The following is a 25,627-nucleotide window of genomic DNA, read 5'->3' as shown; positions in this document are numbered from 1 at the left end:
AGGCCTCGCTCCAAGCTCCAATCGATCGCACACCACGAGGTCCCTCGCTCCGAAAGCACCGCTCCAAGCACCACGCAGATGGCGAGCCAAGACCACCAGGACCTCTCAAGACCAAGAGGAAAAGCGCAGAGAGCACAAGACAGCCAGGGAGGGACGTGCTGCGCAAGAGAGTTCGAACTGCAAGAGAGACATGCTGCGCAGCAAGAAGAGCCGGATGTGCAAGACCGCAAATGTCGTTCGGCACGCCCTCATATAACCTTGCAGCGGTGATGTCAGCCTTGGCGCGCCACCCAATCAGTGCCCTCCACCGAATCACAGGCCTGTAGCGTGGTCATAGCTCGTGCTACTCGATGTGGCTGGGCCTGCCGGAGGTGTAGCTGGCTGCGGCCCATGCGGCGGTGCCCCGAACTGGCCTCTTGCCTGTTCTCTTCCGAAGTCTTTGGCAGGGAAGGGAATTATTTAATGTTGTACTAAGGGCCTGTCTAAGTGTTTAAATGAGTGCATTGCCATAAGGGACAAAGGTTTGATTACCAGGTGTGACACACAGGGGTTTATCTTTTATCCCTACACTATCTAACACTCGAACATCCTGGTATGTTCACAAGCAGACATCTTAACCCAACAAACCGGACTAACATAGAACTTATTACAGGTAGATTCCCTATCGCGACAGTCGAAGCATGTTACCTATTCAGATCTACCTGGCTCTAGATTTTGCTCTACCCCCAGACATAACAATATATATCTATAATATATATATATATATATATATATATATATATATATATATATATATATATATATATATATATATATATATATATATATATGTGCAGCGTCTGTCTTGTTTTGTCCTGTGTCGTCACTGAACTACTCCCTCAAACTTTTGTGAAATCGTACCGAACTTCTGGTATGCACATATCTCTCCCATCCGTATGTCCCAAGGGTATTGTTTTTTGAAAAATTTTCCAATTTTTTTTTTTTGGGGGGGGAATTTTTTCGGGAATTTTTTTTTTCAACTTCAATTGTTTATAAAATGTGATATCACGTATATTACAAATACATTTGTGCAAAATAATTGTTTGTATTATGATTGGTGTAAATCATGACAACACAGCAACTCAGGTACAGTCATTATCCCCAGCTAAAATAAGCCCGTTCCTTTGTAACGACGCGTGGTGAGGTGAGCGCAGCGAGCCGAACCAAGCTAGTATATATATATATATATATATATATATATATATATATATATATATATATATTACATATATATATATATACACACATACATATCAAAGAGCAAATTGTGTGTGTTTGTACATATGAAAATCAGGAAACTGACCTCAAACAAGGAAATGTGCCATGGTGCACACTCGGGTTAATTTTTGCGACAGCTTTAAACATCAATCTTATTGATGGTTTACTAATGTCTAAATAAACTGATCTTGATGAGGTGACCCAACTTCCTAAACAGAATAACAAGGAATCCTTTAAATACATGGTGGGTAAAGAACAGGTTGGTGGCTGGCAAGATGGCCTAGAGATACACACACCCTCCTCTCAGCTGTATAGTCTGGGTTTGAATCCCGACAACTATAAACTGTCATCCCAGTGTCTCACAAGTAGGGTAATTCATCAATGTGTGCGCCGTCCCTTGGATGGATGTTAAACTGGATGTCCCATCTGCCGACATTAACTGGTGAACGTTAAAGAACCCATGGTGTCCTTCGCAAAGAGTAGGCGAGCTATCGCTGGAACCATGAACAAATTACAAAGTCCTACCATAACTACTGCTCGAAAGGCAATAACAAACGACCCAGTATAACCCTTGTTCAGAAAGCTGCTTTGGTGGCATCGACGGAGAGCATGGAGAGAGAGAGAGCATGGAGAGAGAGAGAGCATGGAGAGAGAGAGAGCATGGAGAGAGAGAGAGCATGGAGAGAGAGAGAGAGAGAGCATGGAGAGAGAGAGAGAGCATGGAGAGAGAGAGAGAGAGCATGGAGAGAGAGAGAGAGAGAGAGAGAGAGAGAGCATGGAGAGAGAGAGAGAGAGAGAGAGAGAGAGAGAGAGAGAGCATGGAGAGAGAGAGAGAGAGAGCATGGAGAGAGAGAGAGAGAGAGAGAGCATGGAGAGAGAGAGCATGGAGAGAGAGAGAGAGAGAGAGAGAGAGAGAGAGCGAGAGAGAGAGAGAGCGAGAGAGAGCGAGAGAGCGAGAGAGAGCGAGAGAGAGCGAGAGAGAGCGAGAGCGAGGAGAGAGCGAGAGCGAGAGAGAGAGAGAGAGAGAGAGAGAGACAGAGAGAGAGACAGAGAGAGAGAGAGAGAGAGAGAGAGAGGAAAATAACAGGTTCAGATAAGTGTGGGCCCATTGAGGAATAGCACAGGTTGCTTAGTGATGAAGGTGAGATGGCAGCCTTATTACTGAGTTACTTTGCTTCACGTTTACACAATAACAGTCAGGGGATTTCCAATAGCTGAGAATATCAATCATGGACATGAGGAAGGGCTTTTCGAGGAGATTCAGGTAGGAATGGAGGAAGTAAAGAAGCAGCAAATAAAACTAAGACAAGATAAAGCTCCAGGGCCAGATACTATGCTTCCAACAGTTTTGAGGGAAGTGGCAAAGGAGATAAGCGTGATGTGAAACGTTAAAAAACAGCTCATTGGAGTCAGGACAGGTACCAGAGGATTGATTGCAGAGCAGCAAATGTAACTAACACCGTTATTAAAGAAAGGTTCCAAAGAAGAAATGGTGAACTAGAGACCGCAGGGGCGGATCCAGGGGGGGGGGTGCAGGGTGTGTGCACCCCCCACCTTCGATCCAGGATGAGGGTGCAGGCGGTGCGAATCTGCTGAACTACTGGACCAGGGAAGAACACACGGAACTGCAGAAACTTCCAAGAACGCACGAAATGTCGTTTCTGACGATCAATTTTTTAAAATTTCCTGGGGGTTGACCCCCAGACCCTCCTTTATCCCTCCCCCCCCCCCCAGCACTATAGTTTCATGCACCCCCCTGTCTTGAAATTCCTGGATCCGCAACTGAGACCTGTCATTGTAACTTCAGTTGTGGGGAAGATGTTTGAGATATTAATTATGGATGGGATAGAGAAGCATTCAAATAAGTTTAAACCAATTAAAGGTTGTCAGTACTATTCACTAAAATGTAGTCATGTTTATTTCTAGTTCTAGGAAAGACTCGGATTGGGTGGATGAGGGAAGTGCAGTAGATGTATTGTAGCTGGACCTTCAGAAAACATTTGACAAGGTACCACACAGGAGGTTGTTAGCTAAAGTGAGAGCTGTGGAATGGATGGAAAAGTATAGTGAGTGCAAAGAGTAGCTGTGAGTGGGAGAATGTAGGTAGTGGGGTACCTCAGGGATAAGTGCTGGGACCATTATTAGCTCACCTGGAACAAAAATTGTTCAGGGGAGGTATTAGCATTGCACACAGTGTCCGTCGGTCAGGCAGTGAGTCAGTCATGCAGTCAGGCTGTATGTAAACACTCGGACTTCTTCTCTGAAACTACACACACAATGTTGATGAAACTTGACCATAACCTTCACCACTCGTGATGTACCAAAGTTTGGTCATGGCATTAGAAAAATCAGGGTCTGAGTTGGTCTAAGGGGGGTTTTGCCCCCCACGCCCCACCCAAAAATAGGTATTTGATCTCTTCTCCAAAACTACACGCACAATTTCGTTGAAGTTTGACCACAGCCTTCATCACCCGTGATGTACTCTAGTTTGTTCACGGCATAAATAAAAAAAATCAGAGGTTTGCCCCCCAAATATTCAGAAAAGTCTATGGATACTTCAGAGATTTACAGAAGCAATTTAACATAAATAAATGTAAGATGCTGGGGAAATGTAAGAATAATGAAAATAGGGATTACATAATGAAAGGGGCAATCTTGGAGTATGTCACACAGGAGAAGGATATGGAGGGTGGAGGAGACGGGGAGTAAGCAGACAGGACAGTGCCAAGTAGTTATATAGGTAAAGATAGCGGGGTTTTAGAGTGTATTCGTCAGGGGGATAAATCATATATCAAAGTGTTTACACTGTAATAGCAATTAATTGAGGCCTCATATAGAATATTGTGTTCAGTTTTGGTCACCATGTCTGAGGAAGGACATAGCTGCCCTAGAGTGGGTTCAGTGCAGGGTTACTAGATCGATTCCAAGGTTAGCTAGACTCAGCTACAAGGAGCGATTGAAGGAGACAGGACTTTATACATTAGAAAGGTGGTGATTACTAGGGTATTTGATTATGTTTAGGATAATTAAGGGTATAGACAAAAAGAAGTGCAGAAGAGTTTATCAGCAGAATATACAGTAATAAGACCAGGGGCCATAGCCTAAAACAGGGGCGGGCAACCCCCGGCCCGCGGGCCACATCCGGCCCGCGAAGGCTTAGCGTCCGGCCCGCCACCCTGCTAGGCTTTATTATTGCAATCCGGCCCGCGGACCTCCCAGTAAAACTCATATCATTTGTAAATGTAAGAGTTTATATTTAGCCGGTCTGAATTCAAGAAAGGGACATTTTGTCTTCAGCACCGTCCTCTTCCGGAAGACATGCGCACGGGGAACTGTCTTGCCTAGACACCGCCTGCTTGCTGATAGGCGGTCTTTTCAAATCAGCCGGCATGTGATACGGACGTCCTTCCGATTCAGTCAGCTTGCGACAAACGTTGGTGTCTGGGACAAATAACTTGCAACAAAGAGGTAAGCGACGCAGAGTTCTCTAAACCTATTTCAATTTTCACTTTCTTTCAATTTGCTTTGTTTTGTTTGTTAGAACATGTTATTATCTTTCATTTGCTGCGTTTAAATAATTTTATTCTCCCTTTTTATTTGTAAAAATAAAAATATAACGAACTTTCTATTTGTAAAGAAAAAATATATATAACGAACTTTCTGTTTGTAAAAGAAAAAAGAAATTGACGAACTTTTGTTTAAAAGGAAAACGAAATTGACGAACTTTTGTTTAAAAGGAAAACGAACTCTTTAAAAAAAAAAGTATGCAGACTGATTCATTTCCTGTATTTCAGTTTTACGGTGAAACTGTGTCATATTCAGCGTTGTCCACGTGCGCGCAAAATAAATACATTCATCTGTACAATTCGTCTTCCGAGATTTTTTGTGCCCCAGATTGCTTGCTGTTACATCATTTATTCATTGCTGATATACCTAATTTTCTTCCTTTTCAGCTCATCATGTCTGCGACCCAGCGTGTTAAGAAGAGGAAAGTGGACCTCGAGCGTCGGATCTTCAACCCTGAGTGGGAGAAGTACTTCTTCATCGAGCGCTTTGGACAGGCCCAGTGCCTCATATGCTTGAAGACTTTGGCTGTCCTAAAAGAGTACAACGTGCGCCGCCACTGGGAGACAGAGCACCGCTCGTCAAACTTCGCGTCGGTGTCTGCCACCGAAAGGAAGGACGCCATGGTTAGACTATCAGGCAACTTGGAGAAACAAACTTCACTCTTCCGCAAGCAGAATACTGAGGCCGAAAAGGTGACGCGCGCCAGTTATGAAGTCTCCCGCATCCTTGCTCGCCGAATGAAGCCATTCGCGGATGGGGACTTCATCAAGGAATGCCTCCTCGCTGTAGTGGACTCCGTCTGTCCAGAGCAGCGTTCCGCCTTTGAGAACGTGAGCCTTTCATCCCGCACCGTTCGTCGCCGCATCGAGGATATGTCGGAAAACGTGCACGACTCACTCAAAACACGCAGCTCAAATTTCGTCGCCTTTTCCCTCGCTCTGGATGAGAGCACCGACACAAAGGACACGGCCCAGCTGTCCGTTTTCATCCGTGGCGTCACCGCTGACTTTCAAGTGTGTGAGGAATTCCTCCAGCTTGTCCCGCTGCGCGACACCACCACTGGGAAAGACATCTGCGACGCCGTGCTTCTGTGTGTTGATCAGCACTCCCTGGACCTCTCCCGTCTTGTGTGTGTGACGACCGACGGTGCCCCGGCGATGGTTGGTGAGAAGAAGGGCGCCGCTTCGCTGCTAGTGCGTCACTGTGCAGCCGCCGGATACACTCAGCCCATTAACAAGATGCACTGCATCATCCACCAAGAGTCCCTGTGCGCTAAGTCTGCCAACCTCGTTGGTGTCATGTCTGTCGTGGTGAAGGTCGTCAACTCCATCCTCTCCCGCAGCCTTAACCATCGTCAGTTCCAGGCACTGATGGACGAGGTGAACGTGCACTACAACGACCTGCTCTACTTCTGTGAGGTACGCTGGCTGAGTCGTGGGGCCATGCTGTCTCGGGTGTGCGACCTACAGCAGGAGATTGCCACCTTTCTACGTCAGAAGAACCTTCCCCACGCTGATCAATTCTCTGATCCGCGGTGGCTAGCTCGCCTGGCCCTGCTCACGGACATCACGGCGCACCTGAACACCCTCAACATAAAGCTGCAAGGCAAAGACATTCTCGTGACAGACATGTACGCGCACATCACTGCCTTCGAGGTTAAACTGCGCTTGTGGGAGGCTCAATTGGCTTCTGGTCAGTTTGTGCATTTTCCTCGCCTTGCTGCATGTGCCCCTGACGATGTGGACCTGGGCACTTGCGTTAGTGTCGTCAACTCTCTACGTGAGGAATTTGCTTCCCGTTTTGCAGGAGTCAGGGTGCTGGCTGCGGACTTCAAGCTTTTCACTGCTCCCTTTGACTTCCCCGTGGAAGACGCCCCTGCCTCCTTACAGATGGAGTTGGTGGAGCTGCAGTGCAACGATGAAATGAAGGCGAAGTTCCGCACCTCTTCTCCATTGTCCTTCTTCCGCGACACCGTTCTCCCTTCTAACAATTTTCAAAAATACATTGCCCATGTCCAACGCATTGTGGCCATGTTCGGCAGCACCTACTGCTGTGAACAGCTCTTCTCGAAAATGAAGTACACGAAGTCTCACCTTCGCTCCCAACTCTCGGACCGCCACCTCAATGACATTCTTCTGTTGTCTACCTCAACCATCGAGCCAGACATGGAAATACTTCTTCATGGCAAACAGCACCAGCAGTCTCATTGATTTGTAGAGTGTTCAATGCAATTTTTGTACAATCTATTCATGTAAACAAAATATAGTAATTCTGAGATTTCGTTTTTCACTCCGGCCCGCGATCTCCTTCCAAAAGTCTCATCTGGCCCTCACTCTGAAAAGGTTGCCCGCCCCTGGCCTAAAAGTAAAGTCCGTTTGAGTTCGCTTTGTCTGTGCACGAAGTTGAGCACTAAAGGTGACATCTTGTTAAAGATCGACAAGGTGAGCGTACTCGGTGTGTGGAGTTTTGGCTTTGAAGACAAGGATAAGCAGGTAATCTCGTTATTCTCCTCAGCGTTCGCGATGGACCAAACAAGAGGCAAATATGGCGATGTTGTTTCATTCATTTATTTGTTTATTACATTTTTGTCACGACATGGGATTGCTTGGCAATTATTATTCGCGAAGTTCAACATCAAAGTTGTTGCTCTTCTTTAACGGCCACCATTAATATTATCCCACCTTGTGGGGTCGGCCGGGGGAAGCTTGGCCCAAGTCATTCAAGAACCGCATGGCGAGGCCTGACATTCGCCGAGTTATTTCGCCTGGCCATTGTGCCGGCATACTCGCCTACTCTTTGCGAAGGACACCATCTTTAACATCCACCAACGCATGCTGGCAGACGGGACCCCCAGTTTAACATCCATCGGAGGGATGGCACACACATTTATGAATCACCCTGCCTGTGAAACACCAAACTGCCAGTTTATACCTGGGTCTGGATTCAAAACCAGGCTAGACAGATTAGAGGTGAGTTATCCTGTCAGCCCGTAAGGTTCAACATCAAAGGTGTAATTTTAAATGCCTGAAGACTGAAGATAGTCATATATGACTTTCTTCACAAATGGTGTGTTCACTTAGCAAGCAGCTTGCTTGGTGTGTTCCGTTAGCGAGCCGCTTGCTCGGTGTGTTCCGTTAGCAAGCAGCTTATTGGTGTGTTTCGTTAAGCCGCTTATTGGTGTGTTCCATTAGCAAGCAGCTTATTGGTATGTTCTGCTAGTAAGCCGCTTATTGGTGTGTTCCGTTAGCAAGCCACTTATTGGTGTGTTCTGTTAGTAAGCCACTTATCGGTGTGTTCCATTAGCAAGCAGCTTATTGGTGTGTTCCATTAGTAAGCCACTTATTGGTGTGTTCTGTTAGTAAGCCCCTTCGTTGTGTGATCCATTAGCAAGCAGCTTATTGGTGTGTTCCGTTAGTAAGCGGCTTATTGGTGTTTTCAGTTAGTAAGCCGCTTATTGGTGTGTTTCGTTAGCAAGCAGCTTATTGGTGTGTTCCGTTAGCAAGCAGCTTATTGGTGTGTTCCGTTAGCAAGCAGCTTATTGGTGTGTTCTGCTAGTAAGCCGCTTATTGGTGTGTTCCGTTAGCAAGCAGCTCATTGGTGTGTTCCGTTAGCAAGCCGCTTATTGGTGTGTTCCGTTAGCAAGCGGCTTATTGGTGTGTTCCGTTAGTAATCCGCTTATTGGTGTGTTCCTTAGCAAGCAGCTTATTGGTGTGTTCCGCTAGTAAGCCGCTTATTGGTGTGTCCCGTTAGCAAGCAGCTTATTGGTGTGTTCCGTTAGCAAGCCACTTATTGGTGTGTTCCGTTAGCAAGCAGCTTGCTATCGCTTGCAAAGCCAGACATTCTGCATCAACCGCTTTGCAAACTGCTCGTCCAGTCACTCGGCAAAGGAGCAAAGCAATTTCGTCCAGGCAAAATGAGGTTTGACTTTAAACAAATTGCAGCATAATTATGACATAAAGAGTATGAACACAGGTAACTAAGGCTATTCAATTTGTTTTTATGTGGATTGTTATTGTATACTACATGGTTCTCAAGGCACAAATTACATTATTGGCCCCCATTGGATTTAGTCCGAAACGGGGCTTATGGATTTGGTCTCGTGTGTCCGTGTGTCTGCAACCATATCTCGGAGATGTACAGACCGATTTTGTTCATACTTGGCCGAAAGACAATACATGATGGTAAACATATGCACATCATTTTGTTTCGCGGTGTGATCAAAGGTGGGCGACTGGCGGCCATTTTAGTTCTAAAAAAACCCGACGTTGAACAGGTCATCAACCATTTCTCGGACATGCATTTGCCGATGTTGTTCAAACTTGGCACATAGATATAATGAATGATGGCTTACATATGCACATCATTTGTTTAGAGATCAGATCCAAGATGGCCGTCTGGCAGCCATTTTGTTACTAAAACGTGTCTCCAACAATTTCTCGGACATGCATGGTCTGATTTTCTTGAAATTTGGCACGAAGACAATAAATACATGAGTATACATATATGCAGATTTTGTTTTGTAATTTGACCAAAGATGGCTGAATGATGGCCTTTAACACTGTACAGCAAAATTACTAAAACCATGGCGGAGGCTATGACGTTTTATGTCTTTTTCTTCTTTTTTATATCATCATGATATTATCGCGATAATCGTGATAATGAGGTCCATTATCGTGATATAGGTTTTTCCATTATCGCCCAGGCCTAGGAGGTACCCACAAGTATTTGAGATGGAAGGGTACAGGGGTATTGGCAGGAATTGTAGGAAGCTTGCATGTGAATGGGTTATAGTATATACACTACATGACCAAAAGAATGCGGACACCCCTTCTAATTAGTAGATTCAGCTATTTCAGCCACATCCATTGCTGACAGGTATATATAATCAAGGACACAGCCATGCAATCTCCCACAGACAAACATTGGCAGTAGAATGGGCCATACTGAAGAGCTCAGTGACTTTCAACGTGGCACCGTCATAGGATGCCACCTTTCCAACAAGTCAGTTCATCAAATTTCTGCCCTGCTAGAGCTGACTCAGTCAACTGTAAGTGCTGTTATTGTGAAGTGGAAACGTCTAGGAGCAACAACAGCTCAGACGTGAAGTGGTAGGCCACACAAGCTCACAGAATTGGACCACCGAGTGCTGAAGCATAGCGCATAAAAATCGTCTGTCCTCGGTTGCAACACTCACTACCAAGTTCCAAACTGCCTCTGGAAACAACATCAGCACAAGAGCTGTTTGTTGGGAGCTTCATTAAATGGGTTTCCATGGCCGAGCATCCACACACAAGCCTAAGATCACCATGCACAATGCCAAGCGTCGGCTGGAGTGGTGTAAAGCTCGCCGCCATTGGACTCTGGAGCAGTGGAAACGCGTTCTCTGGAGTGATGAATCACACCATCTGGCGGTCGGACAGACGAATCTGGGTTTGGCAGATGCCAGGGGAACGCTACCTGCCCAAATGCAGAGTGCCAACTGTTAAGTTTGGTGGAGGAGGAATAATGGTCTGGGGCTGTTTTTCATGGTTTGGGCTAGGCCCCTTAGTTCCAGTGAAGGGAAATCTTAACGCGACAGCATAAAATGACATTCTAGACGATTGTGTGCTTCCAGCTTTGTGGCACCAGTTTGGGGAAGGTCCTTTCCTATTTCAGCATGACAATGCCCCCGTGCACAAAGCGAGGTCCATACAGAAATCGTTTGTCGAGATCGGTGTGGAAGAACTTGACTGGCCTGCACATAGCCCTGACCTCAACCCCAAACACCTTTGGGATGAATTGGAACGCCGACTGCGAGCCAGGCCTAATCACCCAACATCAGTGCCTGATCTCACTAATGCTCTTGTAGCTGAATGGAAGCAAATCCCCGCAGCAATGTTCCAACATCGAGTGAAAAGCCTTCTCAGAAGAGTGGAGACAGTTATAGCAGCAAAGGGGGGAACAACTCCACATTAAGGCCCATGATTTTGGAATGAGATGTGTGATGTTCAGGTGTCCACATACTTTTGGTCATGTAGTATATGTGTAGTCATGGTGATGTCTGTGGGAGGGTCCACCTTCATCGCTATCTACCACCCCTCCCCGAAAAACCCCCAAAACCCCAAAAGCTAGTAATATTAATAATAATTTTAAAATTCTCCCTTCCCCCATTTTTTTTTTTTTTTTTTGTATACAAGATCGAGGCTCGTGAAAGAGCTAACATTTATCACACAAAAAGACAAACCGACACACAAAACACAAAAAACAAGGGGAGCGGCAGACAAGATGGGGAGAGAGGGGGAAGGACACAAAAGAGAGGGGGAAGAGGGGGAAGGACACAAACACAACATTTGAGAGCAGGGACATCGGGAGGACTTGGGGGGAGGTGGGAGAGGAATAAAACATATGAACACTGCAAGGACTCTGGGGTGAATTACCGGGGGTAGAAAAGATCAAGGTTTTCGATGGGGGAAGATAAGAGATGGTGGTGAACAGCTGTTTTAAAGACCTGGAGGGAGGAGTGGGATTGAAGGGAGTGGGGGAGTTTGTTCCAGAGGCGGGAGAAAAGGGGAATGAAAGAGTGAAGGTGAGCAGAGAGCCTAGACTTTGGCAGTTTAACCATAAGAGGGTTGCAGGCAGATCTTGTGCGACCTGAAGGAATATTGGGGGGACAGAGCACAGAGAGAGCTGGGGGAGCAAGGCCGGAGAGGAGTCGGTAGAGTCGGTAGAAGTCGAGCCAGGCCTAATCACCCAACATCAGTGCCTGATCTCACTAATGCTCTTGTAGCTGAATGGAAGCGTGAGAGTGTGTGGCATGCCCCCATTTAGTGCCCCCATTTAGGTAGAGTGTGTGGCATGAGACGGATTTGTTTGGTTTGGTGTTGACATGAGCATAGCGTAGGCATGACAGGCTGAATGGGCACAAAACACAAACGCATAGTCAAAAAGGACACAAACAACAGTCAAGAATAACCAATGCAATGTGTTAAATAAGGTGGTGTAAAAGACACTGCATCAAAGGTGGTAAACTTCCGGAATTTTCTTTTTCTGGAAACTACCTTTAAAATCATTCTTTTCGGAAATATTGAATTATTGAATTAGGAAATTCCGCTTATTGGAAATTTCTTTTAGGAAAATGAATTATTTACTTAAACACCACATGGGGTAAAGTATTCTATGAATTCTGTCGTTGTATAAAGAGATAGCACTCATTAAACGAGTCGCTGTAGATGGTTGCACACAAAAACGTTGGTGTTTCGGCGTCTGAATAAGTAGGTGTACCTGGCCTGTAGTATGGTATGGCACTGTCACCCGGATTTTTTTTAAATGGCATTTTGGGGGAGCAGGGAGTATAAAGATTGTCGACTAGTCAGGTTGGTCAAGTAACAAGTCAAAAACACCAAGTCTCAAAAAAACAAGTGACTCGAGTCACACTTGCGTTAAAGTCACCGAATCGAGTCAACAACTCGAGTGGATAATGGGATGTGGATATGACTGAGATGTGAGGAGCCAAGAAGCCTCGTCCTGTGTCTATGTTTCTGTGCACAAGAGTCAGAAAGAAGCGATGATCTGGTCATGTGATCTTTTCACGAAAACTGTGGTCCAAAGTAAGTCAAATGACAAGATCGTATGCACACACACCATATTGTCGAAGGGTTGCTCCATTAGTGCCTGCAGAACGTCCAGCTTGCTCTTCTGTTCCTCCTTCAAGCACAGCAATTGGAAGTGTGGCTCCAAAGAAGTAATGCACGATTGTCTAGAACAAATAACATCAGGTCATCTAAAGTGGTATTATTTAGCAAATAGCTAAAATTTGCATTGATAATGTGCAACACAATTGTCAAACAGCTATTAGCTTACCCTTGGATCTGTTGTTTTTCCCCAAAGCTCCTCTCCGATACAGGATAGTTTGAAATGGATGCGTAGAAGTTATCCATTACACCAGTAATGAGATTTTTTTGTTCAACAATTCGATTTTTCAGTCCCTAGGAAAAAAAAATAGTATAAACGATGTTGACATTTTTACACGATACCTTTCTGAGCACTATTAATAAAGGATTGACAAAATCAATTAAAATTCAACTCAAGTAATTGCAGAATGGTTTGAAAGACAATTAACTTGGCATTCTTTCTAAAAGAGAGCAGTCTTGAAAAACAATTATCCCGCACAAGCACACAGAAATACATCAGGTGCGAATACACTCGTCTTCAATGACTCGAGCAGAAGACATAAAACCATTTACTGTAAACTACTGTTCTGAAGTTGCAGCATTGTTTGTTGTAAAGTATTACATTTATTTTTTATCGAGAAGAATTGGCAGCAAAGAGCATTCACAGTCAATTAACTGATACTGATATACTTCACTATGCTTCAAGCTCACAAAAGATTTTTAAAAAAAAGAAAGTTACAGCGAACTTGCCAGAAGCCCAAGGCATTCATCAGAGCCAAACGCATTGGCCACATTGGAATGCATGTTCCCGATTCCTCCACAACAAATCCTCGGATAGCTTTGGGCAACCTCAACCACTTCTTCAGAATAGTCCTGCAGCCCCCACCCCAGGGGGAAACAGCAAAGTGGTTAATAACTTGGCCATAAATATCTTTAATTATATCTTTGATCCTGGCCTGCTTTTGGCAAGATACTGCAAAAAGGTCAAAATTCACCGGCGAGGCTCATGCCAAAGAACAAGCTGGTTAATAGTTGTTAGTTGGCTCACTCAAAGCCATTAAGCATCTGTTAATGTTGTTTGGGGTGAGATTAACAACTGGTCACAGCCAGGGCAGTAGGGGCATCGGAACAAAGCGATAGAAGATGAAGGGTTGCCAAAGACAGGAAGAGGAGGCGGGAATGGAAACAGAACAGAATATTTATCCGGCCGTAGCTGGGAGTTCTAAAAGAGGCATTCACAGGCAGCGGCAAGTACGTGCAGATGGATGAGCTGTTAGGGGAAAAGTTAGTAAATTAACCGGCAGCAAGCAGTATGAAATCCGACAGAACTTTGATCGTTTCTGACAAACCTCCGGTGGATCAGCTTCTTCCTGCTTTAGCTTTGCCTGTAATGGTAAATGACGTCAGTAAACCTAAGGGGCTCGGACAAGCGCTCGACAGATGGAGCAAACTAAGCAAAAACTTCTTTTTTTTTTAGGCGGAGTGAAAAACCGTCGACAAAATAGATTCTTTACCACATTTTACTGCAAAGTTATTGGCGAAAAACTTTTTTTCCCCCACCTCTGTGTTCCCAGGCAAGCTGTGACTTGTTTAGTTGTGAAAACTTGTTCAATGCCCCTGGCAACGCAACTAAAGATGTGCTTGTTGTGGAAGAATAATTTAACAGCGATGATGTGGGAAGGGAATATACAGAGAAGCGTCCTGAATTTGGACAAAACAAATGCATCCTTTTACAGCATGTACTACTTCAGAGGTCAGAGGTCAAATTGAACACTTCAAAGCAATGTGGGAGTGGGTACTAGGTGCTGATGTTGAAATTTCAGGTCGAGTTAGAAGGAGCTTAAGCAATAACAGAGAGAGAGAGAGATTAGGAGAAGTTAAGGAATTATGATTAGTGAAAACAAGAGCTGGTCCGAAAGTGACCCAATTAATCAAAAATATGAATTCCATAATCCGTGGAAATGCGATTGTTTTTATGGCTAACTGTGATCCGGCCTGTCCTTGTGCATCTTGCACAAAGATTTGTATTCCTAGTTTGTAATAGCTTGCCCAATTTAACATCGAAAAGCACCGATGTAACAACTACATACAGTAAGTACAGGAAGAAGGAATGCAGCAATCCCATAAGGAAAAATATATAAACAAAAAAAGTTTTCTTCCTCATAGGATATGTACATTTCCTCTTGAAACACTTCAAATTAATTTGAAGTTTTTTCAAAGGTTCACACCTGCAGATTGTTCTGTCTGTCCAGCAGCACCTTTTGGAGTTCCAGGAGACCGTTCTTAAGCACCCCAAGCCGACAGTACATCTCTTCCGAATGTGCATCTCCTTCCGCTTCTCTAGCTGTAACTCTAACCTGATTGCTGGGATCCTGACGATGTGGTACAACAGTGGATTTCAACGCCAAATCTTCCTCGACGACTTCATCCTCACGGCATTTCAACACAACTTTCTCTGATGCCTCTCCATTCCCTCCAGCTGTTTCTGGATTTATTTGCTCTGTGAACATTGAGCTTCCTTGGTTGGATTCTGATAACCGACCAACTTGCATCATCTGGTCAAAGGTGTGAGGCACCATGCTGGGAGCCTGAGTGAGCTGGGCTGCACGCAGACAGTCCCTCTGCAAGAGGAGCTGGCTCAGTACAGACACCTTACGCTCTATCTCCTTCAGCAACTTCTGCCGGAGAAAGAAAAGCACGTCACTGCATGCACACATCCTCAATAAGCTGTGCTCATTGCAAGTTAAAGGTTCTCAACCTAAAGCAAAGACTCATCTTTACACTCTCATGCAGAAATACCTTTAAAATAATGTTTTTGCAATGATCTGTTCACTGTGATGAAATCCTTATAAATGTATGGTGATATCGATCATATGTGTTTTGTGTGGGAATTCTCCAACTTTAAATACGGTATAGTGCAAAAGCTGAGGTTGTGGTGTTGCCCAGGAAAATTCAATGAAACATGTATTTATATATTTCCTGCATGACAATCACAAAACGTATTACTCAATGACTTCCGTAAAAACCCCACGCAGGGTATAACCACATGCTCACTCGAGTCCTGAACATGGAAGTGTCATACTAAACCTGTGTAAAGCAATCTTTTTAATAACAGGCGCACGTGTAAACACAATAATAATTTAACTTGACAACAAAACACTACATACAACCTCAACATAACATCTTCATAAAACATATTACTCAATCATTTCCTGGGGAAAAACGCAGGCAGTGTATAAGCACAAGACCCGATTGAGACCTGAAGAGCAATTATCTGATTTTAATTTTGTTTTTTAATTATTCAATTATCTTTATCCAAACATAGCTGTCGACCTTCCTCTGGATGAAAGAAGAGGCCATGCAAAGTTTGGTAAAACTGGTTCCTGCAGGGCCCGAATGCATAAACGAACAAACAAACAAACAAACAAACTTTCGTCTTTGTATATTAGATTGCAAGTTTTTAGATAAGCATTGCCTCTCCTATTTTCTTCCAAAAGCACAGAAAAGGAAATAAATTATTGCTGTATATCACTTACCTAGTTCAGCAGTATATCTAAATAATATTATCATCAGGTACATAATATAAACTCGGCTTTGTTGTGAGCAAACCTCTCTGTTATTCAATGTAAAATTTAAAACAATAAGGGTTCTTCCTCAAATTTAAACAGATATCGCCAGTGCACTAATTTTGCTTATTATTTTTACATGAATTGTAAAATTTAGGTTCATGAATTGTAAAAAACAGTGTAAAAGTTTTTTTATCTCACTCCTTTTCACACATGCGCAATCAGGACAAACCCAGAGCCAAAGTACAGCTAGACTACAGGTTTGTTTTCCGATTAATGTTCCAATCGTGTTGAAAATATAACATTCAATTGAAATAAAGTTGTTCCTCGATCATAATCTGATGTTTGTAGAATGAAGGCCAGACAGACAGACAGACAGACAGACAGACAGACGTGAACCAATATCGCTTACCCTGCTTTTCGCTTCGTGTACACAGGGTAATGTCGTTCCTAAATGCACCTTTTGAGGATGAGGAAATCATAAAAGTTGCAGTAGTGTATTTTGAGGACAATTAAAGTGTTTGCACTCCAAACACGTGTCAACTCTCATAAAAGAAAACGTAAAATTAACAAACAAATGAGTAAATAAGTAAAACATTATAGTCTATTTCTTGATACGAAAATAAAAATCCATATCACCATGTTGGCCAAAAAGAATAATGGTATACACTAATAATATATTAACTTTTTAATTTACTGGAATCCCTGTCATCAACACAACAACAACAACATGCATTTTAAGGCCATTTTCCTTGCTAGAGCGGGGGTTAGCCACTGGAATCCCTGTCATCAATACAAGTAAAAGGAATGTGTTCGTCACTTTGTCTCTCATGTTTCCTATTTCCTCTCACTGATTCATGCAGAATCACCAAACTTTGAAGGCATAATTACTACCCTTACAAAGCTCAATCAAGGGAAGTTTCGCTTGAGGTTTTCAAATTTACTTTCAACTCATCCATTTATTGCACCCGGCCAGTTAAAAGAAGACTTTTCCCAAATTACTAGTAGATGGTGCAAAAGAGGGGGCATTAACCTTTAATTAACCCTTTCACGTGTTAGCCACTGTTTTCCTCGGACTAAGGATTAACACCTAAAACGTCAGCTTTGCCTCGCTTCCCACAGAAAGCGAACATATCTCAATCAATGTCCTATTGATTACATCCATTATTATAACAAGAACATCACTCAAGTGTGAACTAAGAAATTAAGATGGAACTAAATTGATTCCACATCTCTCATCAACTTATTCCATTGTGCAAATTAACAAAGTAATTGCTGCAACAGGAATGTATGATTAATTTACTCATATCCTGAAGACCTTAAATGACATATTGTCGTTTATAACTTGCAAGCAAATGTTTATGGATTGACGTCTACAGTATGTACATTTGTTCATGAATAATTGTCAAACTACAACCACAAAAACGGGCAAAATCTCCTCTTTGAATGAATGAATGATCGTTTTAAGGCCATTTTCCCCACTAGAGCGGGGGTTAGCCTTGCGGGCCCTATGACAATCATGGTTCCCTGTTTGAGGCAATGTTTTTATGGCCGGATGCCCTTCCTGGCGCCAACCCTTGGTCGCCTCTTACGATGCACAGATATACGGTGTACCTATTCTAAACCAGGGTACACACCGGGATCATTCATCCCAGCAAGCTGGTACTCAATTTGCCGACCTCAGAAGGATGACAGGCTGAGTCAACCCCCCTGGTGTTAATTCAGTGATCGACCGGGATTCGAACCCAGGATCCTCGGATCCCAAGCCGGCACCCTAACCGCTAAGCCAACACCAGGTGCCAACCAACACTAAGCCAACCCTCTTTGTAGACCTCAAATGAAATGAGCAATTAATCATCAGGTCATCAAGACAATGGTGAAGGCCATTTGATGTATCATGCTCATATCAAAATCACATCACAGCACTGATACCTATTTCAACACCTGTTAATTATAGAGGCAATTGCAAGCATTGAATTTGGCAAAAACATTGTCATAATGGCTGATTCTTTTTGAAAGATTTAGCACAGAGATGGATCCAGACTCTTTCACGGTCTTTTAGGAGATGGTCACATTTTGGAGTGCAAATATCAAATAACGAGATTTCTATTCTACCCTTCCAAATAGTGGCTTTTTCTTATCAAATAAATGACTGAAATTTGATTGTTTTGATAAACTATAAATTATATATAAACCAAAAATAAAATCAAAATTAAATGTCGTGAATCAAAAAGAAAACTAGAACAGCACTTGGTGGAGCGCATACCTCCAGCAGGATGAACAGTTTATGTTTTGTTTCCCATTGATAGGCCGGATCTAGATCCGGACATGAACCAAAATCGAATGGGCTTCTTATTGTCACCTATCCAACTCAACCAGCAAGTTTTGTCATAATACATCCATAACTGTTTGAGATACCTGCTATATATCGTTTTGGCCCTATCTCTCAATGGTGAACAATCACTTTAAAAACTCTTGTATCTGGATCCGGATCTTCAGCAAAATCTAATCATTTTGGCCTTGTCACACACGCAACCTGTCCCCTGAATTTCGTCTGAATCTGTCCATATTTTTTTCAGATATCTTGCTTACAGACAGACAGACAAGGGTGAAAACGTAACCTCCATCCACCTATGGTGGCGGCGGTAATAAACTGATAAAATATAAATATATTCACTGGAAATACATCACCAAGAGGCTCGCCACATGATGCCAAAGAGACCAGGTTGCTTGATTGAAGCACAAGTTTGTTTGATTTTGTAGTTCAAAAGACACAACAATTAGTTGACACTAAGTTGTTCTAATTTTAACAGCACTATTGGCATTTTATGTAAATTATGAGGTTGTAAGGGATTTGGTAAACAATATTCAGACAATGTCACTTCCTCCCATTAGAATCATTGTAATAGCGTCAGCCATTATTGTGCTAGGTGGGCTGATGAAAGAATAAAGAAACACAATTCGGTGATTTTGTGATCTCCCGATTTGGTACTTCACCGATGTATTCTTGCATCTTTATCAGTCTTGGTAGTTCTGAATGCATGGAATAATAAAAGGTATGGCTTTTAAAGGCTTATGGCTTCACTGTATCATAGCTTTTCGGCTTATTATTTGGTACACATTTGATGAGGTGGCCATTATCTTTCCGTGCCATCCCTATATATGGAGTACTACCCTTGTCCATGATACTTAGTCTCCCATTCAGTGAAGTTCACTGTGCTTTTTTTGTTTGTATTAACATTCTTATGAAGCTGGAGTTACAAGGGGAGAATAATAAAAATGGCATATAGATGTTTCAAGGCATAAATAAATAAATCTCAATGTCATGCGACAGTAAATATGTCCAGTTTGTCGAGTACCTCACTCAGTTCGCTTATTTGTTGTTCCCATTAAAGCAGAATTGGCACATATAAGAGCTTACATTAATTAAATACTCACAAGTAGTCCAAGACATGCCAAAAAAGTACATCAAGGCATGTAGAAATATATATATGGTAAAAAAAACTTGGGGCAGTAGGGATTATTATACTTTTTTTTTCAAGAAGAAAGGCGCATTAATACGAGTAATAGAGAAGAACTATATTGGCCTGAGGAAACCCAGCTTACCCAGTCGAACCCAGCTGCTCCTGGACTCTGTGTCCTTCTCTCATGACAAGGTGGAGAGGTTTATGTCAAACCTAGACTCTGATTTTGCAACTGGACCAGACGGCATCAGCCCACATGTCCTAAAATCCTGCTCTTCCGCTCTATCTCACCCTCTCTCTGTTCTCTTCACCCTCTCTTTTGCTCAAGGTCATCTGCCATCAGCTTGGAAATCAGCCAACATTACCGGTTTACACAAGAAAGGTGCAAAAACAGATCCTTGCAACTACAGACCAATCAGCCTGCTCCCAATAATCAGCAAGGTCATGGATTTGATCATTGCTTCTGACATCAAATCCTACCTCTTCTCCAATGGCTTGATCTCGGATCATCAATTTGGATTCAGACCAGGTCATTCTACTCTGGAGATGCTGCTTCTGCTGTCTCAACAATGGATGGAGGTCCTCAATGCCAAACAGGAAATCAGAGCTCTCTCCCTTGACATATCTAGTGCCTTCGTAACGGTCTGACACCCTGCCCTGCTCACCAATATCTCCTTGTATGGTATCGATGGAAACCTCCACGCATGGCTTGCAGACTTCCTTTCTGGTTATCGCAGTCAACGTGTGGCCCTGAATGGAATTCTCTCTTCTCCCCTACCTGTTCAGGCTGGAGTTCCTCAAGGCAGTGTTCTGGACCCTCTGCTTTTTCTGGTCTTCATCCATTCATGAATTCATTCATTCATTCATCAATGATCTCTCCGCCTCTCTGGAAAATCCTCTCTCTATCTCTTGGCTGATGACTCCACTCTCTGCCGCTCCATGTCCCAACCCTCAGATCGGCAGGCAGCAGCCTCTTCACTCTCTGCAGACCTGGACAATATCACAAACTGGTCAAACAAGTGGAACATGTCTTTCAACCCTGACAAATCTCACACTCTCACTTTGTCTCTCTGAAAAGACCATCTGGACAACCCTCCCATCTACTTTCTGAACAATCCTCTTGAAGAAGTTCTGTCACTCAAGCTTTTGGGTCTCACTATCTGCCATGATCTTTCCTGGAAAAACCACATTTTCAAGCTGGCCTCCAAAGCCAGTCGCCGACTGGGCATCCTCTGTCGTGCGAAGTCCTTTCTGGGCACTTCTGAGCTCCTCACCACATACAAGGCTTTCATCTGCAGCTCAATGGACTACTGTTCCACCCTCTGGGCTGGTGCTCCTGCCTCACACCTAGCTCGGCTTCATGCGGTTGAAACCAAAGCTTTCAGAATCATTGGAATCTTCCGTGATGAAGCTGATTCTGAGGGCCTTTCTCTCTTTCACCGCAGGCAGGTAGGTGGTGTTTCTGTCTTCTACCAACTCCTCTCCAACCTTGCTCCCCTTGTTCTGTCTGTGCTCTGTTCCCCAAATATTCCTGCAGGACGCACAAGATCTGCCAGCAACCCTCTTCTGGTGAAACTGCCAAAATCAAGACTCTCTGCTCACCTTCACTCCTTCATTCCTCTTTTCTCCCACCTCTGGAACAAAGTCCCACACTCTCTTCAATCCCTCTCCTCCCTCCAGGTCTTTAAAACAGCTGTTCACCACCATCTCTTATCTTCCCCCATCCAAAACCTTGAACTTTTCTACCCCCGTTAAAACACCTCAAATCCGCCTCTTTAAATCCCCAACTTTTTTCCTGAAATTCCTAGAAGTGTTCATTTGCTTTATACCGTGTACCCCTCCCTCCTCCCCCAGCCCTCCCCCTTCCACAGATCCACCGATGTCCATGTTCTCTTCTGTTGTTGTGCTTGTGTGCTTCCCTCTCCTCCCCTCTTGTCTCCCCCTCCCTTCATTGTGTGTTTTATGTGTCTGTGCATGTTTTCATGTACAAGGTGTTAGCTCTTAAACGAGCCTAGATTCTGTATACAAAAACAAAACCCCTATTGTGAAGCAGGTGAAATGTCGCCGGAGATGGGCTTGCTCTGGCTTATTTTCTCAAATTTGTACATCTCGTTTTACTTTCTGGTTGGAAGCACCTTTCTTCTTTAAAAATGTATACATATTCAAAATAAAGACCAATTACTGCGCTGTAGCCCCAATAAAGAAGCCGGATATAACAATACACACACATGTATATATATATATATATATATATATATATATATATATATATATATATATATATATATATATATATATATATATATAATTATATATATATATATATTATATATTAGCACCCCACACATATACATGAACACACATACATATACATATGATATATATTATATATATATATATATATATATATATATATATATATATATATATATATATATATACATACATACATACATACATATACTTGTTAGTACAGCGAAGGATGTACTTGTAAGTACATAATACTTGTAAAATGCAAGTACTTGTAAAAGCTATTTTATTTCAAGTTATAACCTTAAATTATAAGCAATTGACCGATTTCCCAACTGCCCAGATCATCAGCTAGGCAACGTTTCAACATTTCATTTCTGATCATCAGCATATCATATATGTACTGTACATGTACTTTTATTGATAAATTAATAAAAAACGGATATATCTTGTTTGTAGAACTTTTGAACATTCCGCATGGCTTGTGTTTCTGTGATCTCAAGTTAAAATCCCATCTAATGTGTCAATTTGTCAATAGTCTCTTCATGTGCAACTCTTCTCATTCCTTCACATCCCATATACATGATGCTTTTCTCACCTTGTATTTCTCCTATGTCCTCCCAACCTTTTCTTCATGTCTTCACACCTCCCACACTCCCTTAAATGTCTTTCCTACCTTCCTCTCTTCTATCCCTTTCCTCAATTTTAGTTAGCTCAATGCCCCCCCTCCCCAATAGGTACATAATAAATATGTCACCCCAATGTGCTTTAACCACCACCGCCTGCGAAAAGGATTTTAGCAAATAACCCAATTGGTCGTCAGCCTCAAGCGAAGGATAAGGCACAAGATTTAAAATTAACTTCCCAATCACAAAATCACAGGTTCCTTGAGAATATCATAAACAGACCCGCCTGCCGGCATGGATTAGCTAATGGCGTTTGCACATCACATCCCCTGTCCACGTTATTATTCTTCCATTTGGAAAACACTTCCAATGAAAACAATTCCAAACGAATAAATGATACATTTAAGTACAGATTTGCTGGGTTAAAACAATAGCAAGCGATTCAAAAACATCCAAGACAGATTTATTCATTTCAGATTTAAAAAAGAAAATTATTATTTATGGCAGTAATTAAGTCCTTGGCACAAACTTGTGTTCATGTTGATGACATTAATTAGCAACATTTAAACTATGTTCAGAATTGCAGTTTTATTGTGTTTTCCTGCGAGCCACAAATCACATGGTTATGCAGCACATTGTTATCAACTAGCAGATTCTTGCAACAAGCAATTGCATAACAAGTTGGTCATTATTCTGTGGAGCGTTAAAATGGGTGGAAACACATAAGTGCTCGTGCATATCACAAGGGCCTGAAACTTCCACTGTATTTCCCAAGATACTGGTTTTCTCGCCTCTGCCTCTCAAGGCGAACCACTTGGGATTTCTTGCGGCCAGGGAAACCTTTTTTCCCCTGCCCAATGGGCTACCATTCCCACGGCCTTGTTATCCCCAGCACAAAGCCACTCACGCCTGGTAGGGCACTGGTCCGAAATGGAAGTTTTCCTTCTAGCCTGGGCTTCGAATGCCAGCTTCTTTTTTTTCAGAATAATACAAATTTTCCTGGTCCTAAGAGACAATGGTGTTATTACCAAAGTGCAGTATGAGTCAGATAATTCCCTGAGCAATGAGGAAGTGAAGCAATCACTGCAGTACATATGCTCTTCTCACACTAAATAGCGAACATTGAAGGTGAGCAAATATCTATAATATAAAAGGAGCCGTGTCTGTCTGTTGGTCTGTATATTTGCCGTGTTATAAATTGAGGATGGATTGACGGATTTCAATAAATCCAACTAAGGTGGATTCAGGAAACCTAGGGGAAGGTTTGTGATGCAAAGAAAAACAACTAGAAAGAGCAATCAGAGATTTCAGACCCTCACCAGGATGTGTTTTAGTGGTTTTTAGGGATTTTGTGTTCAAACAAATATGGCGGCCGAACCACATGACCGATGACGTCATTTTTTTTTCTCCACCAATTTATCACGAGATGATGTTCAAGAAATTTCATCTTGATCGGCTGAAATTTTGTACTTGTTGAATTATGATGTCATAATGGAGGCACATATGACATCATTAACATATTGTTATGTCGGTGGGGTCGAGATACTTTAGACCAGGTAGAGTTGTGTAGGTAACATGCTCCAACTGTCGTGAAGAAGAAAAAGAACCACCACCATGTAATAAGTAGAGGATCTGTTTAGCCCGGATGTCGGATAAGTTGTATATCTGTCCCTGTCACGAGGGGCGGGGCATGGTAACTAGCTTAGAGAATAAGGATAAATTATCCATTGTACATATTACCCTTAGTGATTTATCCTTTGTCCCTTATGGTACCACAAAAGACACTAGCGCAGGAAGTGCCCATTAAAAGCACATTACAATAAATAACAATAAAACCAACCGGAAGCCAGGCATCAAGCACTACCACTAACAACCCCAACTTGGTAGAGGACACAGGACACCACAGGCCGAGAGCCATACCCAGAAGGACAGTGATTGGGCGGGAGCTGGCCAACAGGAAGGCCGGAACAAGAAGCTACCTGCTGATTGGTAGAGAAATGGGCGAGCAAGAAGCGACTCGATGATTGGCAAGGTACCACCGATGACGTCAGAGGCAGACTGCGTGCTGATAGGTGGAGAACTGAACGAGGTAGTGGTGGCCTGCGGGGATTGGTGGAGAAGCGCCAATGACATCATGAGACAGCCGTTAAAAGAACGTGCTGACTGGCATTTTCACTCTCTTTTTGGCCTTTTTCTTCCTTTTCTGCTTCTCGTGCTGGGCATAGACGATTCGACTGTAGACGCTTGACGCTTGGGCATAGACGATTCTCCCGCCTTGCCTTCATTCTGGACCTCAGTGCAAGTGGTTGTGTGCCGGCATTGTCTCCTCCTCCCCCCTGTTCGTCTAGCGTCTGGGATTGAGAGCTGCAGTTGACGGGAGAGGCGGTGCGTGGACGAGCGGACTGCGGCCTTCTTCCAGCACAGGAACGGGTGCCTGAGACGGGTCTTGACGAGGTGCTGGGACAGCCGATTGAACTAAGTGCAAATAACCACACGTTTTTATTTTCCAGGTTATCCTTCCCTTCATCTGTGTTTCTAAGTCTGGTGAGGAAGCGCTCCATTTAGGACTTTAGTTTATCGTCGCGCTTTTCTTTGTCCCGGCATTCCGTTTGAATAAACCTGTTATTTTCGTTACATTTGTAAATCCGTTTTCGTGTGAGTTTATTTTCCGCAGGTTGGGACCACAGGTAAGCGCTTCATCTTCCCCTCCCCTTTCCTCCTCCTGCGCATGTAGTGAAATCCGCATTTGATCGTCGCCTCTGAGTTAAAGCTAGCTGTTTGCTATTCGTTATCTCTGTGGTGTTCACCTAGGGAATCACACGACAATATGTTATTCCACATTTAGAGTTCTTTACAATGAGCCATGTCTCAATTTTTTCTATGCAACGCTTTCGGAGATATTGAGGTGCAAAGTTTTTAGGTTTTTCCAAGATGGCGCCCATACCACGTGACCTATGACGTCATAGTTATCATTCAAAAATTCTGCAGGTAGAGTTGCACCTATGGTGAAAATATCTTGTCAATCGGACCAACGGTTGCAGAGAAAATAATATTTATTCTGTGTGGACAAACAAAACAAAGACAGACAGCCAGACTCAAATGCAATACCCTCTCCTCAGGCGAGGGTAATAAATAAATTAATGGGTACAAGGCCATGAGTGACGAAACTGCAAACGCCACCTTGTGACGCTGGTTATCTCTGTATGGAAGGAATAATCTCACAGGAATCCTTTTTTGTTATTGCTCCA

General features: G+C 43.2%; 1 protein-coding gene across 6 annotated transcripts in view; it reads right to left on the bottom strand.

Moving 5' to 3' along the window:
* LOC137436726 (nesprin-1) overlaps window positions 1-25,627 on the bottom strand; it is a 344,176-nt gene that overhangs the window by 225,431 nt on the left and 93,118 nt on the right. For 3 of the 6 annotated variants that reach the window (XM_068130758.2, XM_078786723.1, XM_068130756.2), the window contains 5 exons: window positions 14,702-15,151; window positions 13,823-13,858; window positions 13,224-13,346; window positions 12,664-12,788; window positions 12,445-12,559 (listed from right to left, as the gene is read on the bottom strand). In XM_068130758.2, coding sequence (XP_067986859.2) covers window positions 12,445-12,559; window positions 12,664-12,788; window positions 13,224-13,346; window positions 13,823-13,858; window positions 14,702-15,151 — 849 coding nt within the window. The remainder of the gene's footprint in view (window positions 1-12,444; window positions 12,560-12,663; window positions 12,789-13,223; window positions 13,347-13,822; window positions 13,859-14,701; window positions 15,152-25,627) is intronic. The other 3 variants (XM_078786724.1, XM_068130757.2, XM_078786725.1) reach the window with 2 other exon arrangements.

This window comes from Myxine glutinosa, chromosome 11 (assembly GCF_964187855.1).
Source record: "Myxine glutinosa chromosome 11, kmMyxGlut1.1, whole genome shotgun sequence".
Lineage (NCBI taxonomy): Eukaryota > Metazoa > Chordata > Myxini > Myxiniformes > Myxinidae > Myxine > Myxine glutinosa.
The sequence above is the reverse complement of the archived record's forward strand: the minus strand, read 5'-3'. Positions and strand labels throughout refer to the sequence as shown.